Consider the following 22,759-nt stretch of genomic DNA (forward strand, 5'->3'; position numbering starts at 1 on the left):
TTGGAGCCATCTGGGCTCGGAAAACACCTGGCCCACGGGGGCACTCTGACCCCCTCGAACTCTGGAGCTCTCTGCACTCTGAAGGTGTTCTCGAGGTCTTGGGACCCCCACGGGGTCCTCTTCAATCTATGTCCACGTTGGAGCGGCCCACTGACACACGGGGCCGCTCTGACACGGTGCCTCCAACCGGCACCAACAGCAGACTCACGGAGCCCCCCCAGCCCTTTCTACTCACCGGGCTGTTCTTCGGCGGGGCTCCTCTGCAGGGGCAGCAGGCGGGGCTCCTTTCTCCTCACAAGAGCCTCGCGGGTACGTTGCTGCACTCGCTCTCCCCCCAGGCCCCCTCCTGGGACCCGGGGCCTCACTGCACCGGCAGGGCTCTCTCCTCACATGGGAGCCCTGCTACCGCCACCATCTCCGCTGCTCCCTTCCTTCCACGTCAGGTCCCGAGCCGGCAGCCAATCACAGCGCGGCCCGGGGAATGACAACCCGGGGGTGTCCCGGGCCGCCCGGCGGTGATTTTCTCGGGGCAGTACCGAGGGGTGGGCACCCTCGAAATCCAAATAAAAGGCAGAAGCGAGGTAGGCACTCGCTAGGGTGCCATACACGGGGTAGCACCTGAAATATAAAAACAATAGGCAAATAAAGCCGCCGGGCGGGCACCGGCACTCGGGGCACACAGAGGGCAGGAGCGCTTCCCTAAGAGGAAAAACGACAGCGCTCTGCCCCGCAATTCACAATAAAGCACCCTCAAGGTGCTGGGGCTACGGGCAGCACCAGGCTCCACAGGAATGGCCCCCCTTCAGAAACCAGGGACCCAGCAACAAGGCCCTCCTAGGAGAAGAAGGCAGGAGGGTCAAAAGGAAGTCCTTCAGCCCCCAAGCAAAGCAGAGGGGTCCCTAAAACAAAGTCCATCCAGCATCCAGGGCCATCAGGTATCCAGGGGCTGGGCAGGGCCCAGGGAGGCAAGCCTTCCCCTGGGCCCAAGCAGCAGCACGCCCCTGGCAGGATTCAAGTCAGAAACAAGAACATTTTGTAAGGGGACACAGCCCCTTTTTATACCATAAAATCCTTTGTCTAGCAGGGTGTAGACAATGTGAGAACCAGCTACAACTGGTTATAGGGAACTCCTTTCACTGGCCAGGCTGGGGACATCAGACGCACCACAGGGGGTGGAGCCAGCATTGTGGCAGGCAGGCACAGCCCTATTCACTCCCAGGTGCTATCTCCTCCCACCACTCTAGTTGCAGATGCAGTCATTCAACCAAGGGCTGACTCAGACAACCTCCTGGGGGCTCCCCAGCCCCTGTTACCCTCAAACCAGACAGTCAATCTACAAGCAGGCCCAGGCACACTCCTGGAGCCAGGCTCAAGCCAATCACGTGCCAGCAGACTCACTACACACGCACACCCATGTCTAGAAGTGGCACTTCCACACTAGACACATTCATGCCACATACATCATTACGCAGCATTTAATCTCACAAGTTCGCACATACCAAACTCGACCCTGCACTCCCCACACATCAGGAACTACCATGGTCACACATATTCCCCATGCATTCCTAAGGGAGGGCAGGTCACTCACCACACATACACAGAGAGCTCACGCACTTTACACTGTACCACAGTGAAAAAATGCGCAGAGGCCTAAAATCACCAACACCAGGTTCCAGAAACAGGCTAGGCAAAAGCAAAAAGTTTCGGGGTGAACCTGCCAGGTCCAACACGTGTCTATTGCAAAATATTGGTTAATTTTGTCCGGTGACAAATACGCTATATATATAATGTAAAATTGGAGGAGCTTGAAACGCGGGTTGCGTGGGATGTTAATGGGTCCCTCCAGTATTCGCTCCCATTCCTTGTCCGTCCAGTCCCTGCCCCTATCTGCTGCCCATTTGTCTCTCAGCGATTGGAGGGTGCGAGCTGTGTGCAACAATAGTGCTCGTGCTAACCAATGTATCACATGGGATCCATTTCCCATGACGTGCAAATATTGCACCAATAAGTGCGTCTGTGGTTCCTCGGTCATATCTCCCCAGGCCTTTGTGTACGTGCGCATCAAAGATGTGTGTAACAGGAACTGCCCTGCCGGTAGGTGAGTGGTCGCCGCCAATCTATCGAATGGAAGCAGAGCGCCATCCGTGTATAGGTCAGCCATCGTGTCTATCCCGACCTGTTCCCATCGTTCCAGAGTGGACGCGGTTACGATCCCTCCATCTTTGGGGGTGCCCAACAGAGGGAGTGCAGGGGCATAGGGCGTCAACGCCCGTGTGAGCCGCAAGCTGCGCGTATAGCACTTGTAAGCTACTGCTAAATGTAATTGCGTCGGGCGAGGTAATTTTGCTAGGGGATGAAACAGTGTAAGGACCTGCGTATGGGTCAGGGTTGAAGTATCAGGGGTCGTGTCAGTCAGGCACTTCCCACTCAGCCAACAGACCACCCACTGCAGTTGTGCTGCCAGGTAGTAAAGTTCCTGGTTGGGAACCGCTAGTCCCCCCGATGCCACAGGTGTATAAAGTTTTGTCAGCGCCACTCGGAGTCTGCTGGTATTCCAAATGAGTGCTCTGACCATGGTTTCCAATTCTCGAAAGATGCGGTTTGGGACATATACCGGTATATTGAAATAATAGTATAGTAGCCTTGGTAGTACAATCATTTTCGTTAGGGTCACCCGGCTGGGTACATTGAGGGGAAGCATTTTCCAAAAGACTATTCGTGCTTGCAGGGAAGAGATGGCCCTAACCAGGTTACCCTCCAACACATCCGCGGGGGACCGGTAGATATGGATACCCATATATCTGAATGTGGTGGTGTGCCAGGCCAGCTGTACTCCGCCGAGTCGCACATCGCATTCCCGCATGTCTGGGCTGAAGGAGTACTCCCCGGATTTACCCCAGTTAACCCTGAGTCCTGAAAGGGCTGCAAAGGTGCATAAGGTGTCCGTTAGCGCTTGTGGCACATGTGTGAGATCTTTAATATATAGAAGCAAGTCGTCTGCATAGAGTGAGACCGCATGGATTCCGTCTACCAAGGGGATTCCCCAATCCTCGCCCTGTCTTCTTAGTAATTCTGCCAGTGGCTCCATTGCCAGTGAGAAGAGCAGCGGTGACAGAGGGCAACCCTGTCTCGTGCCTCTCCGGACTCTGTTGGCTGTGGACAAGAGGCCGCCGGTGCGGACCCGCACTGTGGGCGTCTGATACAGCAAGTTGACCATGTCTATAAAAGCATCCCCTAGCTCATATTTCTGCAATACCGCCTGCAGGTAGGGCCATTCCACGCAATCAAAAGCTTTTTCTAAATCAAGCACTAAGCACCCCGATCTTGGCCATTGCTTCACTGCATACTCCTGCACTCTAAATAATCTGCAGATGTTGTGTGAGGTGCTCCGCATGGGCACAAAACAGTTCTGGTCGACATGTACTAGTGTGGGTGTGAAGGGGGCCAGCCTCTGCACCAAAGTAGACGCTAACATTTTATAATCAGTGTTTAGAAGAGCAAGAGGTCGGTACGAACTCAATTGCTTTCCATCTCTACCTGACTTTAAGAGGGAGACTAGGGTGGCCTCTATTGCCGATTCATACATCCGGATCAGCTCTGGGATCAGCAGATCCGAGTAGACCTTATAGAACTCCGCTGGCAATCGATCTGGGCCTGGGGACTTGCCATTGGAGAGCGCAGCGATGACTACGCGGAGCTCCTCTTGTGTTATGGGTGTTGCCAGGTCTCCACGCTAGGCATCCCGCAATGCCGACAACGGTATGTTCGCGAGATATTCGGCAATGTCCGGAAGGGGAGTTTGCAGGTATGAGCGATACAGTGCATTATAATGGGTGGTGAATGCGTCGTGCATCTCGCCTTGTGTGTAGAGCATGTCGCCCCTACTGTCCTGTATCCCCGTCACTGGTACCGTTCGCTCTTCTCTGCTGATCAGCCAGGCCAATAGCTTGCCAGGCTTATCGCCCATACTGTGTGTGCGGGCCGAGTGCGCTGCATAATTGAGGCAACGCAGCCTTTCCAACAATCGCTCGTGTTCCGCCCATGCTTCCAGTACGTCCCCCCTGCCATTCCCTTCCATCAACTGCTCTTTGTGTATTAGGTCGGCCTCAATCTTCGTTAAATCTTTTTCCAACTGTCTCCGTATATTAACCTGTGTACCCAAGCAGTGGCCCCTGATCACAACTTTGAATGCGTCCCATTCTATCTGGGGTGTGGATGCCATGCCTGTGTTGTCCTCAAAGTAGTGTACTATTTGTGCGAATAAAGAATCACGAAATGGGGCGTCAAGGAGCAAGTCTGGTTGCAGTCTCCAGGTAGGGACAGGGGCATGTGTATGTGCCCATGCTAGGTCTAATACATGTGGGTTGTGGTCTGAATGCGTACCGCCCATATAATAGGCGTCAGTTACGTGTGGGAGCAAGTCGCTAGTCAACATGTATCTGTCTAAACGTACATGCAGGTAATGGGCGCCCGAATAGTATGAATATATCCGGACATTTGGATTGCGACACCGCCATGCGTCTCGCAGATCCCATTGCGTGGCCCAGGCTGTGAAGGCTTTCATGGCTCCCAGCACAGGTGCACTCGGCAGAGGCGGGAAGGAGCGATCTAATGTGGCGTCCAAGACGTAATTGTTATCACCACCCAATATCCAGGGGAGGCCATGCCATGGGGACAAGACGGTAGAGACTTTTGCGAGAAACCCCTGTTGGTCTGTGTTAGGGGGGTATATTGACGCCAGCACTACAGGGCGCCTGTCCAGTCTTCCCCTCACTACCACAAGTCTACCCTCTCTGCCAATGTAGGAGTGTTCCACCTCAAGAGGAGTTCCCGGCCTTACCCATATCAGTGCTCCGCGGGCATAGGAGGAATAACCCGTGGCGTAGAGCTGCCCACGCCATCTGCGGCGTAACGTATGTACCTCTGAGTCATTTAAGTGGGTCTCTTGCAGGAGCGCAATTTGCACTCGGTGCCTCTTCAAATAAGAATAAATTTGATACCTACGTGAGGGTATATGCATACCACGCACATTCCATGTACAAAGTTTAATAGCTGCCATTACGTTTGTTCAGGTGATCCCCGCCCTCCTCTTTCCCGATATCATCATTCCCGCTGCAAAAGCATTATCTCCCAATAGTCCCCACATTTGTACATCGAGGACACAATCATGATTACCTGCAAGAGATGGATAAAGATACAATAAAACAACAAACGGTCCAGATAGCTCAGATAAACCTGAATAACAATCTTGGGGAATAATACCAAAAGGTCGGCTGCAAAACGTGCAGACGTTCAAACACTCTATCGAGATAGTCAACATTCAAGTCATGGGGGGGTGCCAGCAGTCATGTAGCCAGGATCAATACTCACTGTGTCTCCCGGTTGGCAACCAAGTGTCCCAGGAGCCGGGTGTTGCGGCCCTCCCGCCAGGCGCCCTGGCCCGGCACTGAAGAAAAAGAGGGGGGGAGGATCGATTCGGTCTCTCAGCCGAACAGATCCACCGTCTGCGGCATGACATCCGGTAGTTCCGAGGAAAACTGAGAGTCTGGTAGTCCATAGATTGCCTCATCATCACTGGGCAGGGCTCGAGGGCTGGTAATCGGGATCGACTGTGAAATTGGCGAATTGCTAAGCTCTGCAACTATACGCAGTGCATCTTGCTTCTCCTGATGTATTACGTCCTCAGGTGGTCCAGCGTGTTTGGTCATTGGGGGCCGGTGATGATCTATGTCGGCGCCTCCATCTCGGGCCTCTGTTCCGTTTCACATGAGAGGTTTCTGCGAGTCTTCGGGGGGCCTTATCTGTGCCGCTGTCCAACCATGCCTCCACCTCTTCTGAGCTAGTAAAGAAGTGCGTTTTGTCGTGTGCCACCACACGGAGTTTCGTGGGGAACAGGAGAGAGTATTTGAGACCAAGATGGCATAATCGTTTTTTCACCGCCAGGAAAGAATGTCTTTGGCGCTGTACCTGGACCGTGTAGTCAGGAAAAAACATGATTTTGGAGTAATCGATCTGGACGTCGTGAAGTTTGCGTGTTTCCCTCAGGATGGAGTCCCGGTCTCTATAATTCAGAATGCGGAGGAGGAGTGGTCGAGGGTTAGAGCCCGTTGTAAGAGGCCTCGTCGGAACCCGATGTGCCCGTTCCACCACGAAGTGGGGCGACAATGTTCCCTCAGGCAGCAATGTTCGCAGCCAGTCCTCCACGTGTGTCGTGGGATTTTTCCCTTCCCATTGTTCCGGCACTCCCACTATCCGCACGTTGTTCCGTCTCGCCCGCCCTTCTGCATCCTCTGCCCGATCCTCCAGAAACTCGACTCTGTTGAGGAGGTCTCTTGTTAGTTTATCCGACTGGGCGACCCGGGGTTCGAGGTCCGACACAGAACTCTCCAGGGTAGTGGTGCGCTCCGCAAGTTTCTTGTGGTCTGCTCGTAAATGCGTTAGATCAATGGCATCTCCATCTATCTTCGTTTCCAGTGACGTGCGTGTGGATTGCACCGATTCCTCCAGTCTCTCCATGGCCACCAACACAGTGTCGTTACTTGGTCGGCCTCCGCCTGTTTTGTGAATTTATCCATCTTGCCTCGCAATTGCGCTCCTCCGGAGCCTGTGCATGTTCTTGTGCCTCCAGACATGGGCAGCGTCGAAGGTGCGTTTGCTATGTCTGTAAGCACAGTGACTGGTAGTTTGCCCAATTACAGTCTCAGTCCCAAAAGGCGCGGACAGGGAAGCGCTCGCGGGTAGGGGATGGTCAGGGATATGGGTGGCGTCTGGGTTTAATGTTGCAACACCTAGTGTATGTTTAAGGGCAGCCTGATGTGATCTGGCGTGAGTGGGTGAATCTGCCACAACCAAAGATTGTCCGCCAGGTCTTCTCGGGCCAGTCCGCCAGCCTTTACGCTATGTGTCCATTAGTTTCACCAACCCTTTATCTCTAGTGTCTTCTGTGGCGCAGGCGTGGCTGCCTCTGGTGATCCTTCCCCCTGTTCTCTGCGCCAGTCAGAAGTTGCGCCTCGTGGGTGTCTATGGCGCCTCAATCTGGTGTGGTCCTTGGACAGGGCCCGGCTGCTGCGCAGTGCAGACTCTCGTGAAGGCAGTCCCAGTGTGCTGCAAGGTCCAGGTCTGTAATCGCCCCCAGCTTCAGCCACAGTGTTCCTCCACCATATGAGGCACGTCACCATCGGTAGTGGGCCCAGCGACGGCGACTCCTGGCTCCCTCACGCAGGGACTCCGATGTCGCCGTTAGGCCGATGGGCGCTTCCTCAGCTGGGTGTCTCTCGCTGGAAGCGTGCCACCGATGCACCGCTTGTGTTACCCGGCCGGGAAACAATCAGGGGTTACATGCGGGGGTGTGATCTCCCTTTGGTAGGCTGTGTGTCGGGGCCCGGGTATCGCGATCCGTTTCCGCCGCTTTCACCTCCCGCACTAGGCCTCACTTTGCGGCCTTGTCATCCGCCTCTGGCCTCGGGCTCGCGTGATTTCTGCCGCCGATGCGGCCCTCAGGAATTCAGCTGCCTTCCGACAGGACGCCCCGGTGCGCCCTGGAGGCACCTAGCAGCGCAATATTTGGCAGGGTGGTAGCCTGTAGGTCCAGGCTACAGTCACCGGAGTGTGGGCGAGACGTGTTTGGTATTTGCGGAGAAATGTCCCGGTAAAGGGGAGCTCACCCGAAGACGTCTGGCCTCGCTGCGTGCATCGTCACGCCCCGTAGACGAGGGTGCCTCTTAGGGTGGTCTTGGGGTCTCTGTGGATCTGGAAGTGCATGTGTTCGGCGGTGCTGAGAGTGTTGTCTGTGTTTGTTGAGACCCTGATGGTCTTCTTGTGGACGATGGCGCTTCCTCCTCCGACTCCGTTGGTGCGGTCTCTGCGGGCGATCTTGTATCCGTCGGGGTTGGCTATGGCGATGTCTGGAGAGGAGGCTTCATTCATCCAGGTCACGGTAAGGAAGGCGACGTCTGGTGATGCGGTGTTGAGTAGGTCCCAGAGCTCGGTGGCGTGTTTGCGTGCGGAGCGGGTGTTGATCAGGATGCATCGGAGCTGGTTTTGTTCTGTCGTGGTGGGTGTCTCTGCGTCTTCAATGCAGAAGAAGCTGCAGTTCCGTCAGGCAAAGGGGCCTTGGGAAGGCTTCGGGGCAACCCTGCAGCAGGTGAGGGTCCGTCCTGGGTTGAGAGCGATGAGGGTGCTGGCGTCGTATCGGAGGCGGTCTTCATGGGTGGTGCGGGGGCCAGGGGTTCTGGCGCTGGGCGCTGTCCAGGTGCTCCAGCGGCGGACGACATTTAAGTGGAGGTGGGAGGGAGGAGCAGCTGGGAGGCGGGTCGTAGGGGCCAGCGAACGGGCACGGAGGGGGCGGGGCCACAGGGGATGCAGCGGCAGGAATGGGAGCGGTGAGGGGGGCGAGCAGGCACAACAGGGGGCACGGGGTACAGAAAGGGCACACAAGAGCACAGGAAACAGAAGGCAGAAATGGACAGCGGGGCACAGAAGGAGCCAAGGGCACACAAGCACGGGGAACAGACAAAATGAGCAGCGGGGCACAGGAGGAGAAAAAGGACACACAAAGGGCGCTCAGATAACGCAGATGGACCTGCAGCGGGGGGGGGGGGGGCGACCTACCTGGCAAGGTCAAGGGTCGCTTTCCTCACCGCGCAGCGGGCACCATTTAAGGGGAGGTGGGAGGGAGGAGCAGCTGGGAGGCGGGAGGAAGGTGGCAGAGGGCAGCGAATGGGCACGGAGGGGCGGGCCGCAGGCGGTGCAGCAGCGGGAACAGGAGCGGCGAGGGGGGCAAGCAGGCACAACAGGGGGCATGGGGTACAGAAGAAAAAACGGGCAGCAGGGCACAGGAAAGGGCACACAAGAACACGGTAAACAGAAGGCAGAAATGGGCAGCGGGGCACAGAAGGAACCAGGGGCACACAAGAGCATGGGGAACAGAACAAAATCGGCAGCGGGGCACAGGAGGAGTAAAAGAGCACACAAAGGGCGCTCAGAGAACCCAGGTGGAGCTGCAGCGGGGGGAGCTGGCAAGGTAGGTCGCTAACAGAGTAAAAGGATGATAGATTTCTACCATCATGCTAAGACAATAAATACAGGCAACTATATAAAATACATGACAGTAATAAATGCGTACTCCTACAATGCGACTCTAACTAGATGTATCTAAGTGTACCTAGCATGTCTGTGGGTGTAAAGCCAAGAATCCCTCTAGGATAAAGTCAACCCCATTACCTGAAGTGAGAGACTGTGGAACCCCATCTTGGTCTCGAGATGGACACCCCACAAGTGATGTCAGACCACTGCGAGCAGGAGTGTCTGCGGGAGGGAACCTCAGCGTCTCGTGTCAATGTGTCGACATGGAAGTCCTTTGCCCATCTGACTTACTCAGCAAGAAATGGTGTATATATACCCAAAGTGGTACCCAAAGGGGATACACCTTGCTGTGTCATGTTGGACTAGGATTAGGAAGGAATGACGGTGGTGCATATTTATTATGCAGGAGATGGAGTTCTGCTGTGTCCTGCTGTGATTCCAAGAATCCTCATGGCTAGTTTTCAGAGAAAAACCCATGTCATTTAGGAATTACCGTAACTAGGTGAAAGGTCAGTACTAAAACCGTTATGTGGTGTAATGGTAGGGAAGAATATAGGTGAAAGGTTAGGTGACTACCTGAGCCTATTTTGGGATACCTATATGAAACATAACTCCTGACTGAGCATCTCATACTGACCATACAGTATACTTACTTAAACCACAGCGGCTGACTTAGGGTGTTCAACTAACGCAGTAGCAAGAATGCATGTATAGGCATCACTTAGAATGACAGTAATTATCATATCTGATAACAGGTATAATACAAGTCAATCACAGCCCCTAAAAGGCATCACATTTATAATTACAGAATTATGCAAGTACAACCAGGCACCCTGGCAGGAATGCCTAGCAACACATTTCCAAGTTACTTAGCATTTCACATATTAAATGTGACTCCCAGTCCACCTGAGCAACAACATCATGTAAATACACCACTTGTGCAATTGCACCTCTACACCTCTAGGGGATGCCTCTCCCAAGACATTCCAAGTTCAGCCCTTCACACCTTCGTTGTCAGTTTTGAAGCATGGCTAAACCCATGAGGAGTTGTTTCCTGTAAGTCCCCAGAGACTTAGGGCGGTACTTTTCTCTTTTGTGCTGGGGGAGTTTGCGTTGCTCCTGCAGCTCCCCCTTCACCTTTTCACGCAAGTGGCGGTAACCAACTCCTCCTGAGGCCACCATGCGCCAAAACAACCAGGTTTTCCTGCAGGCTTTCCCATGCCTTGCAAGGCACTATGCAGCGCTTCCATTTCCTTTGCTCATATTATAGCAGCGGCTCTCCCGCTGCTCCGGGAAGAGCCGTGCTGCCTCTGTGGTGGCCTCACGCAGTGTTCTCAACTCCTGGGGGGCCCGGTCCCAATCGGGCCCTCCCACTTTCAGGTAAGTGAGGGAGCAGATCGGAGGACCCACCCCTGGCTGCTCCCGCTGGCTCCCCGAATGGCCAGCACCATCGCGTGCTGCCTCAGCAGCTGGCTCTCCATTCTGGATTGCCTGCTCTAGCAGGCAGACACGGACAATGCAGCCGGTCGGGCAGGGCTTCGGGAGAGTGTAGCAGGACTCCCCCCTCCTCTCTGCTCACACCAGGGCCTGGAGTTGGTGATCCTAGGCCCCGGGGAAATTTTCACGGGTGCGACGGCACTTCCTGGCTTACGTTTCGTCAGGGCCCGGAGTTGGGGGTCCTGGGCCCCAGGAGTCACTTTGCCGGGGCACAACAATGCTCCCTGACTTCTGCATGGCCAGGAGTTGGGGTTCCCGGGCCCCTCGCTTCATTTCACGGGGCGTGACGGTGCTCCCCAACTTCTGTTTTTGTCGGGGTCAAGGGTAGGCACCCCCTGAGGGCAATTTTACAGGGAGCAGGACGGCGCTCCACAGCTTTACTTCTCAGGGCCCAGAATGGGGAGCCTGAGCCCCCTTGGCACCTTTCTGGGTGCGGAACTGCGCTCCCCGACATCTCCTTCTCCTGGGGCAGTACCTGGGACCTGCCCACCCCTGGGTCACATCAAAGACCGGCGGCAGAGCAAAACGTGCTTTGTCATCGGTCTGATCAAAGGTCAAAGGTTGCCTACCTTCTGGGGGGCGCATCTCGGCCCCCATGCTTCCGATTTTCACAATCCTGGCCTCTTCTCACTCCTGGTGGCCAGCCCTAGCTATCTGGAGCACATTTCACCACCCTCCTTGCCTCCAAGAGGGTGACTTTGCAAGGAGCGGTCTTCACTGGCTCCCTGCACCAGATTTTCACCTGGCTCTCCTTCTTGGCCTCTTTTCTCTTTGCGCAGAGGCCCAGGCTTCTCCCCACTGGCCCTGGACTCCCTCATAGGCGCAGTCCAGAGGCTGGGGACAGTCAGGGGGTTCCTCCTTGCAACTGCCCATGGCACCAGGCTCCAGGACCAGTCTTCCTCAGCAAGACCCCAACCCAGAGAGAGATCCTCTTCCTGTGCAAGACCTTTTAAAAGAAATTGGAGGGGGCTGGCAGGAAGGCACTTCTGCCCTGTCTTGCAGCGACACATCACCTCTCTGCCCCTGCTCCCTCCTTCCTGCACAGGCCTCTGGGATACTTCAAAATGGCGGCGTCCAGGGATCTCATGCCACATGGTCTCTGAAAAGCCCCCTCCCCCCCCTTGCTGACTTCATGGCCCGGAGCAGGCCTGGTGCCTGGCACTGGGGGACAGTTGCTGATGGATAACCTGCAGCTTCACCCTCATCTCTCTCTCTGCTGGAGAGAAGAACTTCGCACTTGGGAATGCTTGCAGTGAAGCGCTAAGTGTCTGATGCTACAGCTTGGGGAGGAAGGTAATTAATCCAGCCTGTCAGGGTCACACCTGGTCAGGCTCTGGTTATGAGCTGAGTCAGAGACTGTGGGTGAGTCCCAGCTTATGAGGCTCGCTCACAGTGAAAGCTAAAATATTAGATGTTCAAAAAGCAAAAAATCCGGGTGGCTCAGATGGTCAGAACCACCTTCTCACACTGAAAATGTGTCAAGCAGGAGGTAAAATAAAGATCCTATTGGTAATTTTATCCCACACAAATACGTTAGGTTGGCCGGACTGCCTAAGACCTTCTCCTACTCCTTCTTCCCCAATACAAATTCTGGGTATGTGTTTGGAGTGTTCTCTTGACAACCTCATCATTTACCATGTTGAGAATTCTTTGAAAAATTCTGGATCCACTTCCCCCACAATCTAGAATTGTAGTTCAGGTGCTCATTCTCTCCCGCCTGGTCTACGGAAACTCCTTGTATTTGGGATCTGCTAAATTGGTCATCAAGAGACGTCAGGTGCTCAAAATGTGGATCAAGGATCATCTACAAGCTACCCAAACATTCCTCCCCAAAAAGTGCTTTGACCTCCCTGCACTGGCTTCCGGTGGAGGAAAGAATGAGGTTTAAGGGCCTTTGTTTGGCTCACAAGAATATGTATCACACAACTAAAAAGTTTGGACGACCGTTGTCATCCTACCTGATGGTTGTCTCGTGTCATCATTGGCCTCCTGCTCCAACGACAGGCTGGCGGTGCAATGCCTGACGGGTAGCACAGATGTGCTACTCTTTTGGTGGAGTTCTTTTGTTCCTGGCCAATGGGTGCATGTGTGTGAGGGACCTGCGAGATAAAGAAGTGAGCGTGAAAAAAGAGTTAAAAAAGGTCAGTGAAGTCCACTTTAGTTGCTTTATTCATGTGGCTTACTGCCTTATTAAAATAGTGGAGCGAGGGGTACCGAGGCTGACAAGATTAGGTGGTTCGGCTCCGTTCAACCCTCACTTGCGATGTGGTCAACATGTTTCATGCCTCACGGCAATTCATCAGGACCTAAAGTGCTCATCGACTTGTGAAAGAAGTATTCAAATACAACCTGCGTGGTAGAAGTACCAGTGCAGTGAGATGTCTGTGTCCTGCGGGGGTTCACGCCCTGTGTGAGAGGGAGAGAAAGGAAGGACTCAGTATCACCTTGCAACCTAAAGGGATTCTAGGTCAAAATGCATGGCAGCAATTGGAGCAGTATGTATCCAATGATTCATGTAGACAGCCCATATTAAGGCACAGTGAGAGAGAATATATATTAAGACAATAGGTTAAAAATCCGTGAAAAATCACCGCGAAGGTCACGGGGGGCATATAAAAATTAATGAAAAAAGGTTAAGGCTTGTCACACAATGTGTGTCACAGCTCGCCGGAAAAGGGGAGCCATCAGCACTACACAAGGGGGGTGGAGGGGGGGGAAACAATCAGAGGGTATCAAAATACACAAGGTTGATTTCTTACCCCTTGGTCTGGGTGGTTGGTCCCCACGGACTGTCCTCGTGGGGCCTGAGCTGTGAGGTAAATACCTGTAAGAGGAAAGTGGGGTAGAGGAATAGGGAGAGAGAGGGAAATGGGCAATATACCCATGGTTAATGCGTCCTCTAATTGTGAGGACCACAGGTGGTATCACCGTGGTGGGTCAGATTTCAACAACCGAGTTCATTGGGTCCGGCCGAGGGACCCCGGCGTCTCAAGGGACGTAATCTGGGCCGGACATGCCGCGGGTACAGTTGCCCCACCAGTCCAAATCAGGGGGCGGGCAGCCCGACCCTCGGGGCCGATCACAGTCAGTCTGCCCAGGGGGGTAAAACAAGGTGCCCCCGAGGAGATCACCGCCAGTGGCCCAGCGGAGGGGGCGGGCCCCACCCAAGTCCCAAAGGAGACTGCGAATGCGGCACCCCCGCAACAGCCAGGACCAGACCAGTCCGTGTGGGTAATTGCCGGGGCACCGGGGCCGGCCGACAAAGAGCGGCGCTGGAAATCTCGCCATCGCCGGCGGCTCGGGGATCCCCGTGAAAGAGAGCCCCGCCACTTACCTGGGAATGCTCAAGGCAACTGCCGGTAGCACCTACCCTCCCACGACGGCGAGTTCAAGTCGCAGGACAGCCGCTCGTCAGGTGGGGGTCTCTGTGGTGTCTAAGTACACGGCATCGAGGGCGCCATGTGTGGGCGTGGCCAAGAGACGTCACTGGAGGTCCAGCCCGGTGCGTAGTGAAGGGCGAGGAAGGACTACGGCAAGGCGTCCATCAGGAGCGCCATAGTAGAGTGGGAAGGGGAGTACGCCTACTGGGGGGAGAGAATGCCTGACTCTAGTCAGGAGAGTAGTACAGGGCGAAAGGGGACTGAGACATAGCGTCCGGCGGGAGCGCCATGGTGGAGAAGAAAATTACTCAAGGAGAAGGGTGGGGGGGGGGCCGGGGCGGAGATGTCAGCCCCCGGGGGGGGCATACGTAGTGATGTGGGCTAGTGTTGGGGGAAAGATGAAAAGGGGTTTTTTTGGGGGTGCATCAATATGAAGGGGGAGAAAGCTTCCAAGGAGGAAGGCGTCACATGAGTAGGTCAAGAGGTGCGTAGAGGACCGTTCAATGAGGGTCATCGTGATACTACTGTCCCAATTGCGTGGGCTAATTTGACCGAGTAGGGTTGGAATGGGGGTGTCCCCGAAAGGAACACAACCAGAGTATCAATGGACAGTTTCGAATAGTGCTGCCAGTGAAGTTGGTTGTGTCAGGGAATGTGGAATCGAGGATGCGAAGGCTGCTGGGCATCCGAGGGGGGATTGAGGGGATGGTTACAGTTTGTTCAGTCCGGAGAAAACTCTGTAATTGTGAATAGAGTGAGGATAGGAGTGTGTAGTATTACAATTAACCCCAAAGGCAAGAGGGCACCTCTGTCCCATTTATTGATCATGGAGAAATACCATGTGGCAGAGGTGGCTGCAATGGTAATCTGAGCCTGATCTATCTGGCCAGCATATTCCATGGTACGGAATCATTGAGTCCTTGTGTGTCTGTCTGTAGACGATGCACCCACCGTTGTTCCATTCTAAACAGTGCTGGTTGCGTGATGGACGGATGACATTCAAGGACAGTCCATTGTATGCTCTCAGCTGGGTGACAGAGGGCTCTGCAATGTTCATAAAGCCGGGTGTGTGACTTCTTGCAGCGGATGTTACTGTTGTGTTCCATAATGCGTAATTTAACAACGCGCATCGTCATGCCAATGTAGTGTAGTTTGCATGGGCAAGTGAGCATGTAGACGCATTTGGAGCTGTTACAGTTGGTGTGTTTATTATAATGCCAGGTGAAGTCGTTGGACAGCATTATTGATTTCCCTTGGGTCGTCTGAGGGCATATCACACATGATCCACACCGGTAGTGGCCAGTAACAGGAGGCAGGCCCCACAGAGTGTTCGGTGGGCGAATGTTAGTTTTCTTCGGTCGGGTGTGGATCAAAGTATCCTTAAGATTGGAAGTTCTTTTAAAGGCAAAGAGGGGCCGGGGAAAGTCCAAGCCTGCCGAGTTCAGAATCCCCCAATGGGAGCTCACCGTTTTTTTAATGAACGCAGAGTTTCTTGTGAAGGAAGTCACACAGGTGATGGTATCCTCTTTGTCTTTGGTGTGGATCTCTAGGAGGGAGTCTCTGTTGTTATTGAGTGCCCTCTTTGCTGATTGCGCAAGGAGTCTTGTCGGGTAACCCCTATCCTGGAGCTTATGTTGTAGGATGGTGGCTTCTTGTTTGTAGTCTGTTGTCGTGGTGCAGTTTCTACGTAACCTCAAAAATTGTCCGAACGGGAGATTGTCCCTCAGGGCCTTGGTGTGATGGCTTTTATACAGGAGAAGGCTGTTTCTATCAGTTGCTTTTTTGTAGAGGGTGGTAGTAATCTCTGTCGGTTGTAGTTGGATCGTGAGGTCCAAAAAGGGTACAGATTGTTCAGAGATGGTCCCCGTGAATTTCAAGAAAGGATCTTGGAGATTGAGCCAAGTGCAAAATGCCTCGCAACTGGTACGGTCACCTTTCCAAAAAACCAGAATGTCGTCGATGTAACGACGCCAGAGGGTGAGGTTGTCACGGAACGGGTTGTGATCTGATGGGTAGATGTAGAGCTTCTCAAAGGTGGCCATGTAGAGACATGCCAGGCTTGGAGCGAAGGTAGAACCCATCGAGGTACCGCGGATCTGGTGGTAGAGTTGTGATTCGTATTTGAAAAAGTTTTCTGTTAAGGCTATGTGGGCAAGTTCCATGATGAACTCCGCCTGATTAACGATGTGGATGGAAGAGAAGATGTGGACCTCCTCCTCACCTTAGACGTGGAGGCATTATATACCAACATCCCTCAACAAGCGACCCTTGAGGCCGTTGAGTCAACATTAAGGTTGGAAGAATGGTCGTCTCCTACCCCGATTTCCTTCATCATGGAACTTTTGCACTTGGCTCAATCTCCAAGATCCTTTCTTGAAATTCACGGGGACCATCTCTGAACAATCTGTACCCTTTTTGGACCTCACGATCCAACTACAACCGACAGAGATTACTACCACCCTCTACAAAAAAGCAACTGATAGAAACAGCCTTCTCCTGTATAAAAGCCATCACACCAAGGCCCTGAGGGACAATCTCCCGTTCGGACAATTTTTGAGGTTACGTAGAAACTGCACCACGACAACAGACTACAAACAAGAAGCCACCATCCTACAACATAAGCTCCAGGATAGGGGTTACCCGACAAGACTCCTTGCGCAATCAGCAAAGAGGGCACTCAATAACAACAGAGACTCCCTCCTAGAGATCCACACCAAAGACAAAGAGGATACCATCACCTGTGTGACTTCCTTCACAAGAAACTCTGCGTTCATTAAAAAAACGGTGAGCTCCCATTGGGGGATTCTGAACTCGGCAGGCTTGGACTTTCCCCGGCCCCTCTTTGCCTTTAAAAGAACTTCCAATCTTAAGGATACTTTGATCCATACCCGACCGAATAAAACTAACATTCGCCCACCGAACACTCTGTGGGGCCTGCCTCCTGTTACTGGCCACTACCGGTGTGGATCATGTGTGATATGCCCTCAGACGACCCAAGGGAAATCAATAATGCTGTCCAACGACTTCACCTGGCATTATAATAAACACACCAACTGTAACAGCTCCAAATGCGTCTACATGCTCACTTGCCCATGCAAACTACACTACATTGGCATGACGATGCGCGTTGTTAAATTACGCATTATGGAACACAACAGTAACATCCGCTGCAAGAAGTCACACACCCGGCTTTATGAACATTGCAGAGCCCTCTGTCACCCAGCTGAGAGCATACAATGGACTGTCCTTGAATGTCATCCGTCCATCACGCAACCAGCACTGTTTAGAATGGAACAACGGTGGGTGCATCGTCTACAGACAGACACACAAGGACTCAATGATTCCGTACCATGGAATATGCTGGCCAGATAGATCAGGCTCAGATTACCATTGCAGCCACCTCTGCCACATGGTATTTCTCCATGATCAATAAATGGGACAGAGGTGCCCTCTTGCCTTTGGGGTTAATTGTAATACTACACACTCCTATCCTCACTCTATTCACAATTACAGAGTTTTCTCCGGACTGAACAAACTGTAACCATCCCCTCAATCCCCCCTCGGATGCCCAGCAGCCTTCGCATCCTCGATTCCACATTCCCTGACACAACCAACTTCACTGGCAGCACTATTCGAAACTGTCCATTGATACTCTGGTTGTGTTCCTTTCGGGGACACCCCCATTCCAACCCTACTCGGTCAAATTAGCCCACGCAATTGGGACAGTAGTATCACGATGACCCTCATTGAACGGTCCTCTACGCACCTCTTGACCTACTCATGTGACGCCTTCCTCCTTGGAAGCTTTCTCCCCCTTCATATTGATGCACCCCCAAAAAAAACCCTTTTCATCTTTCCCCCAACACTAGCCCACATCACTACGTATGCCCCCCCCGGGGGCTGACATCTCCGCCCCGGCCCCCCCCCACCCTTCTCCTTGAGTAATTTTCTTCTCCACCATGGCGCTCCCGCCGGACGCTATGTCTCAGTCCCCTTTCGCCCTGTACTACTCTCCTGACTAGAGTCTGGCATTCTCTCCCCCCAGTAGGCGTACTCCCCTTCCCACTCTACTATGGCGCTCCTGATGGACGCCTTGCCGTAGTCCTTCCTCGCCCTTCACTACGCACCGGGCTGGACCTCCAGTGACGTCTCTTGGCCACGCCCACACATGGCGCCCTCGATGCCGTGTACTTAGACACCACAGAGACCCCCACCTGACGAGCGGCTGTCCTGCGACTTGAACTCGCCGTCGTGGGAGGGTAGGTGCTACCGGCAGTTGCCTTGAGCATTCCCAGGTAAGTGGCGGGGCTCTCTTTCACGGGGATCCCCGAGCCGCCGGCGATGGCGAGATTTCCAGCGCCGCTCTTTGTCGGCCGGCCCCGGTGCCCCGGCAATTACCCACACGGACTGGTCTGGTCCTGGCTGTTGCGGGGGTGCCGCATTCGCAGTCTCCTTTGGGACTTGGGTGGGGCCCGCCCCCTCCGCTGGGCCACTGGCGGTGATCTCCTCGGGGGCACCTTGTTTTACCCCCCTGGGCAGACTGACTGTGATCGGCCCCGAGGGTCGGGCTGCCCGCCCCCTGATTTGGACTGGTGGGGCAACTGTACCCGCGGCATGTCCGGCCCAGATTACGTCCCTTGAGACGCCGGGGTCCCTCGGCCGGACCCAATGAACTCGGTTGTTGAAATCTGACCCACCACGGTGATACCACCTGTGGTCCTCACAATTAGAGGACGCATTAACCATGGGTATATTGCCCATTTCCCTCTCTCTCCCTATTCCTCTACCCCACTTTCCTCTTACAGGTATTTACCTCACAGCTCAGGCCCCACGAGGACAGTCCGTGGGGACCAACCACCCAGACCAAGGGGTAAGAAATCAACCTTGTGTATTTTGATACCCTCTGATTGTTTCCCCCCCCTCCACCCCCCTTGTGTAGTGCTGATGGCTCCCCTTTTCCGGCGAGCTGTGACACACATTGTGTGACAAGCCTTAACCTTTTTTCATTAATTTTTATATGCCCCCCGTGACCTTCGCGGTGATTTTTCACGGATTTTTAACCTATTGTCTTAATATATATTCTCTCTCACTGTGCCTTAATATGGGCTGTCTACATGAATCATTGGATACATACTGCTCCAATTGCTGCCATGCGTTTTGACCTAGAATCCCTTTAGGTTGCAAGGTGATACTGAGTCCTTCCTTTCTCTCCCTCTCACACAGGGCGTGAACCCCCGCAGGACACAGACATCTCACTGCACTGGTACTTCTACCACGCAGGTTGTATTTGAATACTTCTTTCACAAGTCGATGAGCACTTTAGGTCCTGATGAATTGCCGTGAGGCATGAAACATGTTGACCACATCACAAGTGAGGGTTGAACGGAGCCGAACCACCTAATCTTGTCAGCCTCGGTACCCCTCGCTCCACTATTTTAATAAGGCAGTAAGCCACATGAATAAAGCAACTAAAGTGGACTTCACTGACCTTTTTTAACTCTTTTTTCACGCTCACTTCTTTATCTCGCAGGTCCCTCACACACATGCACCCATTGGCCAGGAACAAAAGAACTCCACCAAAAGAGTAGCACATCTGTGCTACCCGTCAGGCATTGCACCGCCAGCCTGTCGTTGGAGCAGGAGGCCAATGATGACACGAGACAACCATCAGGTAGGATGACAACGGTCGTCCAAACTTTTTAGTTGTGTGAGGCATCCTAAGTTCCGATAAGGGATTACGTTTCTCCCTGTCATGGTTCTATACCAGCTACACCATTCCCAGTGAGAGAGTTGTTATAATTATTATTATTATTACTATCCTTCCATCCTTCCTTGCCCTTGGGGAACTCTGTACAATCTTGTTGTTTACAGCCTCGTAGGACACGTACATTGGACCCCGGTAAATATTGTCCTCCCCTTGTCCCCCCTTGTTGTTAATATCACAAGAATATGTACCATAGAGGACCTCCCCTGATTAAGGCCCTTCTTTAAGCGTATGTCCCCAATAGAAGTCTAGGATATTGTAATGTAAGGCTCCTGAAGTTTCACATGCTCATAGATCCAAATGGGGTGGCAGATCATGTTATTATCTGTCCCCCAAACTATGGAATTCTATGCCAAAAGAATTAAGAATAGAAACGAATGAGATCAAATTTAGAAAAATGCTCAAAACTGGACTCTATCCTCAGCTCTTGATTATTAATGATGCACTTTTTGATTCACTCATCGCTGGAAAGCCTTCGGGTAGCTATGTGCTTTAGAAACCTGCATAGCATAGCCCAGATAGATCCGGAGGAAATGTTAATAAAGGCTCTATGTGATGGGGATAAACCTGGGTAATTTCTAGTGTGTGTAGATTACAGCATAGTTTTTGAATGCTCAATTGTGCACATTTTCTCTGATAGCTCATGAGCATTCAGCTCTTAATATTTTTTTGCCTGTGAAGGCTATTATTTTAATCTTGTCTTTTAATAATTTTTATTAAGTTCGTTTTTTGTACTGTTGCTTTTTTAAGTACGTTGGTATTATGGATTTTTTCTAAATACACAGTTATGTTTTTGAATTTATTCGGATACTCGTTGCTGGTCTCTTAGAATGCATAAAGAGGTTTTGGACTGAAAGATCCTAATAATTATAGTTCCATGAGCAGCTTCTTGTACTGACAAATCCACTAAGCAGCTGATGTCTTGCAGGACCAACACTACGATAAGACAAACTATAGCTACCACCTTACGACAGCACCAGCATAGGTAAATGTGGGATGCCAAAGTGTATTTGGATACGTAGCCAGCTGTTAGTCGGATGGAGGAGCAAATTTGGCATAATGTTACTTTGCCTATAATGCAAAAATCCTTCCACTGCTCATGGGGTCCTGAGAGGTTGGTTGGATACAGCTTCCAAGACAATACCTTGGTCCTGCCCTCTTTTGTCCTTTCCCAGGAGTGAAGTCAACCTAAGCACTCTGTCACAGTTACCTCTATTCATGTGTCTAGTCTAGAAGAGTGGTGGAACCCTATTTTCTGCTGACCACTTATACCACCACAATGAAGGCTGTAGTAAGCATGTTCTTAGTTATTTGCTCTTGCTGTATTCTACTTTCAACAACCTTTTTAGAGACCATTTTTCAAAAGAGATCACATTTCGAAGTTTTTATCTCAAAAATTGCATTGTCTGTTTTTTTAAATCAGGATAACATAGAACCATTTGTTCTGTGATTAGGCGAGGACACCCTCCGTACTGATCCATTCTGTTTTCATTTAATCCTTGTATTTTCTTCCATAATATCTGCTTCCTTTCCATGTGGCAAGCCCTTTGACTCCCAATGCATTATGGGAATTGGGTGGATGTACCGCTCACAAATCACAGGACCTCTGGTTCCTACTATTGCAAGACCTGCTCCTTTCACAGGATCCGAGTAAATTTAAGATGAACACATTTGTATATCACAAATTTGCACAATCTTTATGAATGCAGAGACCTGTTTCTATATAATAAGCTTTCCGATATGTGGAAGCTTTCCGATATGTGATAAGCTTTCCGATATGTGGAAGCTTTCCGATATGTGATAAGCTTTCCGATATGTGGTCACACCTGGTCAGGCTCTGATTATGAGCTGAGTCAGAGACTGTGCGTGAGTCCCAGCTTATGAGGCTCGCCCACAGTAAAAGCTCAAAAATTAGGTGTTCGAAAAGCAAAAAATCCGGGTGGCTCAAATGGTCAGAACCACCATCTGACACTGAAAATGTGTCAAGCAGGAAGTAAACACTTTTGCACTCACCTGTGTATAGAATGATCCTGCAAAGCTGGTACCCAGATTTCCATACGGTGATATTATATGGGCACCCTGGATCCAGTCCACTTACAAGGATGACATCAATGGTAGGTATGACTTGTCCAGCTGATGATGCCGCAAATACGGGCAGCACCGTGATGTTGTCAAAGCTGTTGTTTCTTCTAATTGTAATGGTTGTCTCATTTCGCTCCCAGTGGAGATTGCGACAGTCAATCGGTGCCACTGAAATTCAAAATGAGGTAACTTCAACAGCTGTGTCAATTTGGACAAAAAGACAGGACACTGCTTGGACACATGTTGACAATCGAATAATAGGGTGTAGGACAAACAACAGTAAAGGTAATGGCTGAAGCTTGCTGTAGTTTTCCTAATATTTTAGACAGGTAGAAACACCCAACAAATATTCTGCATTTCATGTTAACTTTATTTCTCCAAAATTGCCCAGTTGTAGAGCTCAGACATTCAAATGTACATCCTTGAAGCCATTCAGAACAATGCTTATTTTCCCTCCCAAACTATTGTACGTTTGAGTACAAGTAGGAGGTGGAATATTCTGACTGGTTGTCAGCAGTGAGATTTAAGTAATATGTCTTCCTCTTCTACAGTGAGTAAGGTCTACCAACCACCCTCCACCTTGTAGTGCTGGATGGAGACATGGTTAATGCTTAGTCCAGTGAAGAGTTTCCAACTTGCTGGTGGCCTGGATCCTGCTGTGACTACATCCCAGTGGAGGAAGGGGCGCGGCATTGTGGCAGGGGTACTGCAGGGGCATGATGTTCTGGTGCAAACTTCACTTGACCTTCAATGCCTTTCATACCCTTTCCCTGAATAGATACAGCTTTAGCAACTGGTCCATTAAAGACCTGCTGCAGGTTTCATTATGATCTTGCTGCTAACGAGGCTAACGAGTGGCATTAACCAGTGTTTGCTTTGGAAGCTGCCTGAGCGCCGCCCATAGTGCCTCGCTTATTATTTGAATATCACCTTGATGTTGTTGTTTCCTCCT

The 22,759-nt window shown here is 52.0% G+C and overlaps 1 protein-coding gene across 4 annotated transcripts in view; it reads right to left on the minus strand.

Moving 5' to 3' along the window:
- The window catches only part of LOC144770486 (uncharacterized), a 369,390-nt gene that overhangs the window by 98,294 nt on the left and 248,337 nt on the right, over positions 1-22,759 (minus strand). For all 4 annotated transcript variants that reach the window (XM_078655029.1, XM_078655027.1, XM_078655030.1 and 1 more), the window contains one exon: positions 21,739-21,975. In XM_078655029.1, the coding sequence (XP_078511155.1) occupies positions 21,739-21,975 (237 nt within the window). The remainder of the gene's footprint in view (positions 1-21,738; positions 21,976-22,759) is intronic.

Source organism: Lissotriton helveticus, chromosome 7 (genome assembly GCF_964261635.1).
Source record: "Lissotriton helveticus chromosome 7, aLisHel1.1, whole genome shotgun sequence".
In the NCBI taxonomy this organism is placed as follows: Eukaryota; Metazoa; Chordata; class Amphibia; order Caudata; family Salamandridae; genus Lissotriton; species Lissotriton helveticus.